This window comes from Schizosaccharomyces japonicus (genome assembly GCF_000149845.2).
Source record: "Schizosaccharomyces japonicus yFS275 unplaced genomic scaffold supercont5.3, whole genome shotgun sequence".
Taxonomy (NCBI): domain Eukaryota; kingdom Fungi; phylum Ascomycota; class Schizosaccharomycetes; order Schizosaccharomycetales; family Schizosaccharomycetaceae; genus Schizosaccharomyces; species Schizosaccharomyces japonicus.
In genome coordinates, this window is record NW_011627862.1 from 1,880,130 (window position 1) to 1,889,413 (window position 9,284).

At 45.3% G+C, this 9,284-nt stretch overlaps 8 protein-coding genes across 8 annotated transcripts; 5 read left to right on the forward strand and 3 right to left on the reverse strand.

Annotated features, from left to right (window-relative positions):
- Positions 1–12: 12 nt before the first annotated feature.
- On the forward strand, positions 13–1,102 carry SJAG_01556 (hsp70-like protein; the record flags this gene model as incomplete). The annotated part of the gene is made up of 2 exons (XM_002172770.1): positions 13–274; positions 468–1,102. 2 exons carry the CDS (start codon positions 13–15, stop codon positions 1,100–1,102), a joined length of 897 nt encoding a protein of 298 aa, XP_002172806.1.
- A 183-nt stretch (positions 1,103–1,285) lies between these two features.
- On the reverse strand, positions 1,286–2,449 carry SJAG_01557 (splicing factor Cwf28; the record flags this gene model as incomplete). The annotated part of the gene is made up of 1 exon (XM_002172771.1): positions 1,286–2,449. The coding sequence occupies one exon, from the start codon at positions 2,447–2,449 to the stop codon at positions 1,286–1,288; it is 1,164 nt and encodes a 387-aa protein (XP_002172807.1).
- A 209-nt stretch (positions 2,450–2,658) lies between these two features.
- Positions 2,659–4,401, forward strand: SJAG_01558 (signal recognition particle receptor alpha subunit Srp101; the record flags this gene model as incomplete). Its single annotated transcript, XM_002172772.2, has 3 exons — positions 2,659–2,837; positions 2,942–3,665; positions 3,725–4,401. The coding sequence occupies exons 1-3, from the start codon at positions 2,820–2,822 to the stop codon at positions 4,399–4,401; spliced, it is 1,419 nt and encodes a 472-aa protein (XP_002172808.2). The 5' UTR covers positions 2,659–2,819.
- Positions 4,402–4,682: 281 nt separating this feature from the next.
- Positions 4,683–5,816, forward strand: SJAG_05693 (methyltransferase; the record flags this gene model as incomplete). Its single annotated transcript, XM_011050747.1, has 2 exons — positions 4,683–4,931; positions 4,984–5,816. 2 exons carry the CDS (start codon positions 4,683–4,685, stop codon positions 5,497–5,499), a joined length of 765 nt encoding a protein of 254 aa, XP_011049049.1. The 3' UTR covers positions 5,500–5,816.
- Positions 5,682–6,086, forward strand: SJAG_05694 (mRNA decapping complex regulatory subunit Dcp1; the record flags this gene model as incomplete). Its single annotated transcript, XM_011050748.1, has 2 exons — positions 5,682–5,816; positions 5,908–6,086. 2 exons carry the CDS (start codon positions 5,682–5,684, stop codon positions 6,028–6,030), a joined length of 258 nt encoding a protein of 85 aa, XP_011049050.1. The 3' UTR covers positions 6,031–6,086.
- A 116-nt stretch (positions 6,087–6,202) lies between these two features.
- SJAG_01560 (helper-TIM) lies at positions 6,203–8,044 on the forward strand. Its single transcript, XM_002172774.2, has 2 exons — positions 6,203–6,598; positions 6,667–8,044. Exons 1-2 carry the CDS (start codon positions 6,393–6,395, stop codon positions 6,833–6,835), a joined length of 375 nt encoding a protein of 124 aa, XP_002172810.1. The 5' UTR covers positions 6,203–6,392; the 3' UTR covers positions 6,836–8,044.
- On the reverse strand, positions 6,203–8,089 carry SJAG_01561 (autophagy associated protein Atg3). Its single transcript, XM_002172775.2, has 3 exons — positions 7,824–8,089; positions 7,646–7,760; positions 6,203–7,593 (listed from the first exon to the last, which is right to left on the reverse strand). The coding sequence occupies exons 1-3, from the start codon at positions 7,926–7,928 to the stop codon at positions 6,974–6,976; spliced, it is 840 nt and encodes a 279-aa protein (XP_002172811.1). The 5' UTR covers positions 7,929–8,089; the 3' UTR covers positions 6,203–6,973.
- Positions 8,090–8,258: 169 nt separating this feature from the next.
- Positions 8,259–9,228, reverse strand: SJAG_01562 (DNA-directed RNA polymerase I complex subunit Rpa43). The gene is made up of 3 exons (XM_002172776.2): positions 8,748–9,228; positions 8,461–8,659; positions 8,259–8,401 (listed from the first exon to the last, which is right to left on the reverse strand). Exons 1-3 carry the CDS (start codon positions 9,013–9,015, stop codon positions 8,347–8,349), a joined length of 522 nt encoding a protein of 173 aa, XP_002172812.1. The 5' UTR covers positions 9,016–9,228; the 3' UTR covers positions 8,259–8,346.
- Between the last annotated feature and the right edge of the window lie 56 nt (positions 9,229–9,284).

Below are 9,284 nucleotides of genomic sequence, written 5' to 3' on the forward strand. Positions count from 1 at the left end.
CTCCTCTACGCTATGGAGAAATTGCTGGCATTAGCGACGAGTTTGTCTGCAAAGGATGCAGACGGCGCCGAGGCGACGGCGGCGGCGCCGGTGACGACGACGCCGGGCGAAAAAATCGACACCTCGGTGCTGGACCACATTTTCGGTGCCAATCCGGCCGAGGAGATGAAGCAGGCCATGGCTGCGATTGAAGACCCTGAGGTGACCTTGGAGAACAAGGAGGTGGCCTTTGACAACCTGGAGATGCTCGTGGAGCAGATTGACAATGCGAACAGTAAGTGAAGTGGGGGCGTCTGGCGTAGTTTCGTAGAGGAGACAGTTGTGGGTGCAACGAGAGCGGAGTAAGAGCTGGAGTACCACGTCGTACTCCAGCTCTGTCTCAAGAGCGTCTGTCACCGTCTCTTCCCTCTACGACCATTCATTCCCTCTCCCTCCCTCCCCTCCCTCATTTTCCACTAACAAACCAGATCTCGTCCCCCTCCAACTCTGGGATCCTCTCTTGAAGCAGCTCCAAAACGAGGAGCCTTCGCTGCGTAAACTCGCTGCTTGGACAGTGGGTACGGCAGTCCAAAACAACCCCACATCACAACAAGCACTCCTGGACCACAGCGGCTTGTCGAAGCTTTTCGACGCTCTTCGTGCGGAAACGGACGATGAAGTCAAGAGCAAACTGCTGTATGCGCTGTCCAACGAGTTAAAATTCAACTACAAAGGTCTTGCTCGCTTAAACACGGTTCCCGAGGCCTGGAACACGTTGATGCTGCTTTTGGAGGGCCAAAACTCGACCATCGTCAAGCGCCTCGTGTTCTTCCTTTACGCCATCTTGGCTCAGGAAGACGACAGCTCAAAATTGTTGCTCGAGAAGTGCAACGAGTACGCTGTCGCCGACAAGGTGGTCCGTTTCATCCTCCAACACCGTGAAAACGAGGATTGCGTGGACAAGGGACTCCAAACGCTCTTCCTTTTGTTGGAGAAGAAGGCTCGGCTGACGACTGGTGAACAGTTGGCCGCCGAGTTGGCTGCCCTCAAGACTGAGTACGAACACATTCTCACTGCCACTGCATGGGAAACGTTGCAGGAGATGTTAGCACGGAAGGAATAAATGGTTGTGATGGATCGTTAAGGAAGAAGGGAGGAGGGTGACAAGGGTGTGTAAGGCAGACACAGCCAAGTTTATGAGGACGATTTCGAGAATGATTTCAAGGACAATTTCAAGGACGATCTCGAGGTCGATTTCTCTTTTTTTTCTTTTTTTTTTCTTTTTTCAAATGGCAACTTTCAACTTTCATCGAATTCTTCTGCTATGATAGGAAGAGTGTCTCTCTTCACGATTCTCTTCACGATAACTTCTGTGGCTTCTATGACTTCGATGGCTCCTCCGGTAGCTGTGTCGGTCCCGTTCATCGTGCTCACGGTTTCGTTCCCGTTCCCGTTCATAGCTTCCGCTCCGGCTCCTGTCATGATTTCGTTCTCTGCTGCTCTCCCCCCTTCGTCGTCCATCCTCTTCCGTCTGTGTTCTTCCCATCTCGGAAGGTCTCTTTCGAAGCGGGATGTACATCTGCTTGCGCGGGTTCTTTTTTCCCCAGCTGCCAAGTTCGGGAATCTCTTCCTCTAGGGGCTTGGCTCCCATTCCCAAGAACGTCGGCCTCCTGTTGACGTCGAATGCGTCTTTGGCAGAGTACTCGTTGTTCCAGCCCATGCCTCTCAGCATGGCTGCTCCGAACTCTTCTACCGGCATTTCCGCATACTCCTCGACTTGGGACGCCGATGGCAGCTCGCCCATCTGTTTCTTAAACAGTGCGGCAGCACTGTCTTCTGGCGAAGGGGATTTTGTGGATGCCACAGAGATCACTTTTCCCGAGTCGCTCCGAGCAAGCGGATCGTTTTCTCGTTTTGTTTCTTCAAGCACGAGACGAACTTCTGCTGGTAGTTGTTGTTGTTGCTGCTGCTGCTGCTGCTGTTGCTGGCGTGTGGACTCTTCGACTCTTGTTGTTGTCGTCGTTTCTTGGGAGACGGTTTCTGCAACGCCCGTGCTGGTTTCGGGAATGTCTTTTTGGGTCAATGTAGTTTGTTGCTTCAATGTAGTTTGTTTGATAACGACATGGGTTGTAGAGGCTGACGGTAGGTTGAGGCCATATTTCACAGAGGGAGGTTTTGGAGAAGCATTACTCTTGTCGTTGCCGTTGTTCTTCCCTTCAATTCGCTCGTTCCCTTCCCTCCCTTCGTCTCGTTTCTGAATCCTTTCCTGTAACCAATGTGAGGACGAGGGAACCGGAATGACTTTGGGTTTTGCCTTCTCGCGCTCCTTGCGCTGAAACTCTTCGTCTTTGTATTCAATTCCTTCTTCACCGAATCCTGTGATGAATTGAGGCTGCCTGGTTTCTTCGTCTTCACTTTCGTCGTCCGAACGGCCGCCAAAGGAGCGAGAAAACCGGTTCTTGTTGCTCATGAATAAATTTTCCCGTGTCTTTGAGGTGTTTTCCGGTTACAAATGGAGCGAATTTCGTGAGAATACGAACTTTTTTGTGTTTGGTTCTTCCAGCTGCCAGACTCCCAAGTATAAAACTCGCAACCACCAATTAGGCAAATTGTTCTGCAGTCTCCTTTTTCTCAATTTGCTGGACGTAACGTTTGCCGCACGGTCAAATTCAAGAAGCAATGGACTTGTTCGCCGTGGTCACTAAGGGAGGAATTGTGCTTTGGGAGAAGGGCAGCCTTGCCTCAAGCAGAAAACAACTAAACGCCTTGTTCAGCGATGTATTTTTAAACGAACAGGTCTTTGAAGATGATGTCGTTCAAATTGAAAACCTCAAGTACAAATGGCTGCAGTCGAACGTGTACAGTGTTGTTTTCGTGGTAAGTTGATATTGGAAAACGAATTGGGTTTTTTCGTTGGCGATACCAAGTTTTTAGTTTGCTAACAGCATTTCCCATAACAAAGGCGGCTTTTCAAAATGCTCGGCTAGTCAAGTTTGCAGACAAACTGACACAAAGTATGCACAACATCGTCCTCAATTCATGCTTAAACGCATTGAAAGAACAACGATTATTCAACAAGGAAGAAAGTCAGCTGCTAGAAGAGGCGTATCAGATGAAAACACAGCAGCTGAGGGAGGAGTTCAATGATCTTCTTGTCGTGAAGACAGCAGCGAATACCGGGGGAGCGAAACCTTCTTCCTCGTCAAAGTCAGAAGCGTCTACTCGTTCCTCGAAGCTGGCTCCTCAAAAGCAGAAGAAGCAGCCAAAGAAGGCGACCACGAAGAAAGAATTGAGACGTTGGGACGATTCGTTGCTGGATGAGGAGGAGGCTGCTGCTCTTAACTATTCGGAGGATTTGCCTGCAGCAGAGTCCGCTGCACATGCCGATGCAGAATTGTCAAGCATGGTGGGGGAGAATAATAATTTGGTAAAGACGAAACAAGGAGCCTTCGTTATCGAGGAACTGGAACGAGCTCCTGCCGCTGAGGAGACTTCCTCTCGAGGATTCTCCTTTTTCTCGAATCTCATCGGCCAAAAGACGCTCACCGAGAAAGATTTGAAGCCTGTCCTTGCAAAGATGCAACAGCACTTAATCGAAAAGAATGTTGCCCAGCTCGGTGGCCCAACAGCTTTGCGATTCACTTCGTTCATCGCTCGTGGGCAAGAAGACCGGTTCTTTCGAAACGGTAAAGGGAACTATTAAAGCTGCTTTACGGAAAACGTTAACGAAAATCTTGACTCCAAGCACTTCTCTCGATCTCCTTAACAATGTTCAGATGGTTCGCAAGAAGGAGGCCAGACCATACACGATTTCTCTTATTGGTGTCAACGGCGTTGGAAAGTCGACGACTTTGTCGAAGCTGGCTTACTGGTTGTTGTCGAAATAAGCTCCGCATTCTTGTTGCTGCCTGTGACACATTCCGTTCTGGTGCTATTGAGCAATTGAACGTTCATGTCACAAACCTGAAAAAGGTACATGGTGATAATATCGAGCTGTTTGCACAAGGCTATGGAAAGGATGCCAGTATAGTCGTAAAAAATGCTGTACAATATGCCAGTCAAAACAACTTTGACGTTATTCTTGTCGATACGGCCGGCAGAAGACATAACGATCAACGACTAATGGGATCATTGGAAAAGTTCACAAAAGCTACGAAGCTTGACAAGATATTTCAAGTTGCCGAAGCACTGGTGGGAACTGATTCCTTGGCTCAGGCAAAACATTTCCAGGCTTCTCTGTACCACCGCCGTCTGGACGGTTTTATTATATCCAAGGTAGATGCTGTAGGCGAACTTGTCGGCGTGATGGTTGGCATGGTTTACACGACGCACGTTCCCATCGTTTTCGTTGGCGTTGGTCAAACGTATTCCGACTTACGAACGCTTTCCGTTGACTGGGTTGTGGATCAACTGATGCGTTAGACGCTGTAATGGGAAATTCTCAGTATACTGATCTCGGCTGTTATTTTCTTAATCATTTTCACTCTCTATTTACTTGACGATTAAAAAAAAAAAAACAATTCATTATTAATTAATTTAAACAGTTGAGTCTGTAATATACCGTTACCGTTTGTTTCTAGTTTCTGTATTGGAATTCTTATTATCTTGAACTCGTAAACCATCTGTACCGGTAGACAACGAACCTCCGTCATTAAGGTACTCCGTCAGCGATTGTTGGTATCTTGATAAATAATCATCCAGACATGAAAGGGAAGCTCGCTCTGGCAGGAGGTGTTTATCTTTTAAGTGTATATGCAGGCGCTCTTGGTTGGAGGGTGTGGAAAGATGTTTCTGCGTACGAACAAACAGACGGACATAGTAGAACACAGAGGCAGCCTAGTTCTGTGCCAATTTATAACCAATGTGCTGACGAGTATAAAAAACGCCTTCGTCGAGAAGAATTCTGGACGGGTATTAGACACCAAAGACGTTCTCTAGTTCGACAAGCAAAGGTACAGAAGGATGTAGTATTCAGACAAAAACAATTGGCTAACAAGAACAAAGGGTAATGTCTTGGAAATGAGCAGTGGTCCAGGAACGAACATTCCGTTCTACCGATGGGCAGACATCAAGTCACTAACACTTGTCGAACCGTCTCAGCAGATGCAACACTTAGCAGAAACAGTAATAAGAAAAAAAGTACCAAAGAGGGTACCGTGTACACATTATGGAAGTGCACAGCAAGTCCCCGAGGACATGCTTTATGATACCATTATTCAAACATTTGGCATATGTTCGCAGCAAGACTCAGTGACAGAGTTGAAAACTTGTGTAAGACACTTAAAGCCACAGGGAAGAATTCTGCTCTTAGAGCACGGGAGAAGCAAATACGGGTGGTTAAACCGTATCTTAGACGCATATGCCGAGAAACATTTTCTTCGATGGGGCTGTCAATGGAATAAAGACATTCGGTCAATAGTACAGCAAGCCGGTTTGCGTGTAGAATCGATCAAGCGGACTCATCTTGGAACGACCTACTTATTAGAAGCGAGGGTAACCCCTCAGACGTCAATGATTTAAATTCAACACGAATTGCCCAAAACGCCTTCAGCTGCTTCTCCATCTGCTGCTAACCCGGCACAGTTTGGCTGGGCGGCCAGACGGCGCTCGTTAACACCACCAAGTGTCAACTAAAAAAAGAAAAGTGTGCTCAAAAGCAAAAGTTGAGACTTGCTGCGACAGTCTTAGAACGCAATTATCTCATGGAAGACGAAGCTAGCTCGACGAACGCATTGAATGTGCGGGTACTTAAGTTTCACTATCCTCAAGTCCAATCCATTGTCGACGTAGCATCGCACGTTGCTGTCTATCAATTCGATGTTCAGCTTCAGAAATGGGTACGTAGTAACTGCTCGAATGTTTCAGTGATGAATTGTCACTTCAACAGAGAAGTTTACTTTCCTTTTTGGTTTTCTAACCGTCCCTTAGTTAAAATCGTCTGTTGAAGGAACGTTCTTCTTGGTAAAAGATCAAGACAACAGACTAGGATACATTATCCTTAACAGAAACTCGCTTGAAAATCTTTTTTTTGTATATTCAACAGGGGTCTGACGTCCACTTGGTAGACAATTATCTTATCCATAAAGTCTACAACCATCAAGTTATTGGGCTCTGGATGTTTGATTCCTCTGAACTTGCTCGCATTTTCAAGACAGTAACGGTACAGGTTTAAGTACATGTACCGACGCTTGTAATTATTTCGGTCGCTTGTATTTTTTTTCCACTTGAATCGGTCGCCTCACAGACAGACCAACACAAACCTATTTTTACAGCCGGTAACGGTTAAAAGTGGGATTCTTGAAAGAAAAAACAACGCTTTGTTGTAAAACGAAAGGCTCAGTGTCAATAAAGAGCCTAAATTTTCTGTTGTTTTTTGAGTTCTTTTTCATTCATTTTTAGACTCCCCAATCATTATGTGTAAACACATTAAAAACGCACAAGTCTCTATTCGAACGGCGTGCTGTCATCGTTGGGTTGACTGCGTTGAATGTCATAATGAGATTGCTGATCACCCTTTGCTGAAAACAGCTGAGCTTACACTGATTTGCAAAAAATGTCGGAAGGCCTTTCGCAAAAATCTCACAGATGAGATAGACGAGAGTGACGAGTATTGTCCTCAGTACGTTAAGCGACTTAATTGTCCAAATTGGGCCAGTCTAATGATCACAATTAGCTAACCAAATACAGTTGTGACAACCACTATGTAATTCCGGCAGTGACAGAGGCAGATGTTGAACGTAAACGAGCCGAAAAAGAGCTCGAGAAGAGACGGGCAGCCTTTGATATCCGTTATGTGAAGGAAGAAGACCTGTTGTTCACCGAAGACATGGAGGATGTCACTAGCCGTCTTGGATAATGAATGAATGAGTCACGAAGGCAAAGCCGTTGACGGAAGAGAATGTATGCTCATTCGGTAATTGTGGAGAGTAACTGCATGAGTCTATTGTTCATTCGTATTGTAGAAATTACATGCTCGGTGCATGAACGTGGTCAACTATGCCTGCATAGTATAATCGACTTCAAAGTAAGGCAACATAGTCGATATGAACTTCAGAAAAAGAACCATGTAATGGTCAACTTCGAAAGACTCGCCCCGATTTGCATACTGCTTCATCAATTTGAGCAAAACGCTTGCGTGCTTGCATGGGTGAACACTAGCCATTGAGTTGTGGGAATGGAAGTGTGGGAAGGGTTCCATAGTAACGGTTTTCCCGGCATGTTCAACGGATACGTCTTCGTAGATGCTCTTCATACTGAGCAGCTGCCCTGAACTATCCCAACCTCTAAGGTACAGACGTGGTGTACGATAATATTTGTCGTAAGCAATGTATAGATCATAAAGTCTCGCTTTTGACTGCATCACTGGAGCAGCTTGAACGTCGTCTTCTTCATCATCATCGTCTTCATCATTATCGTCGTTAACTTCGTCACTAACAATAAAATCATCGATGTCGGGTATAGCAGAAGCTGATGTTGTTTCTGTGGTCGCTCCGGTTCCAGAAACGGTGTCTGTTGCCGTTTGTGTTTCAGGACTTGCATCATCCGGATGGTCCGTTTCAATATCTATCCAATCTTCTTGTACATTTACCTTCACTTCCCTTGGAATGCTATAAACTAAATTGAATAGTCAGAAACTCATTCGCAAGTGTATATCGAACAATCTTACCGTGCTTTGTGACCAGGTACTGTCGATCCTTTGGTAGAAAATCGCGAATACGGTCTCCTGTTTCCCATTTCCACGTAGGAAACTTTCGCACCAAGTAATCACCGGCCAATACAAACTATTCTTCTGTTAGAGATAATTGTTGTGACGAGGAATGGCGAGCGAATTGCCAATTGCGTACCTGCTCAGGGCTAATCATGCCTGTTTTCTCAAAGTTTGAATCTTTCACCGGAGGAGTGATGTGCTGTCTCCAATTCATAAACGCTGAAGCTAAACGTTGAGTCATGGTCTTTCATAAAAATTGTGTCGCAAGTTTGAAAAAACGCGAGTTGTTTACAGAGTTAAGTTATAAACCAATTGCTCAACCAGCAAGAAGCCTCTCAAAAATAAAACGAAATATATTGGTTAAAAGAGATGTGTGTTAAGGGTAGGTGAAACAATGAAGGAATCCGCCTTGCCATGCAGGCCACACGTATCGCGTCTGGCCCCCACAAGACTCCCACCCGATAAGATTTAGCTTATCTAAAGTTTAAGCTTAATTTAAAGTTTCGCTATAGATAAGCGAGTTTTGGTGAACGATGGGGCTAGCTTTAACGAAAGTCAAAACATGAACATTGGTAAGGCAGTTAGCAAATCCAAGCACAAAATGTTTCCAAATTTTTAGTACAAATACGAAAAGTGAGAGGGACGAAGGTATCGGTATTTTATGAGGCAATGAGGTTGCCGTGAACCAGGGTGACGCCAGCTTCCCAATGAAGTCTAGAGAAAATATGTTAGTATATGCAACAAAAAAAAAGAATAAGCGTAGCATAGCATACCCATTGACACGGAATTTAAGTTTGCTTCCAGGTTCGACTATTTCACCCTCGTCAGTTTTCCATTTTCCTTGCTCTTCCGTGGTGCTTGGTTCAATAAAAGACCAAGTAGAAGGAATGCATTCACGAGGAATTGAGGCATTGAAGATGCCCATGACGAGCAAACCAATATGACTAGGACTAACAAGGTTCACTTGTCCTTCTGTAAATTGTGTTAGATGTTGTATACACGAAAAGGAACGAGAGGGGGGTGTTTGGAAATCCTTAGATTACCATACACAAATACATACCTAAACGGTCATCCTTCTCCGGAGAGAACAGTAGAACGTCTACACTCACCCAAACAAAAGAGAAAGGGGAGTCGTACATAATTTTAGCGGCTTTTTCTAAAAACTTTACGTTTTCGTAAGCCAAAACGATGCCTTTCACTTGAGGCAATTTGCTCAAGATGAGACTGTCCATGTGTTCCTGCACAGCAGTCAAAGGCTCCCTGCTATGAGACGGCGGGATAGACAGGTAAAGTTCGACGTTTTGCTTGTAAAGGGAGAGTTGAGACATTGTATTTTCTTTTCACTTTTTTTTTATTCCAAAACTTTCAGGCCAGCGAGATCACAATAAAATTTTTCTTAACTCGGAGAAACACCAAATCAAAGTAAGGTCACAACAACAACAAGCAATTTACCGCGTCCAGTACGTCAACAGGAATCTCCTCTGTCCCCGTTGTTCGTGGTCCTGCGAGTGTGCCGAACAACGCTTGACTGCAGATATTTGGTGGTTAGCTTTTTAGGTTATGGATCTTATCTAAGCGAAGTCTTAATCATGGAGCA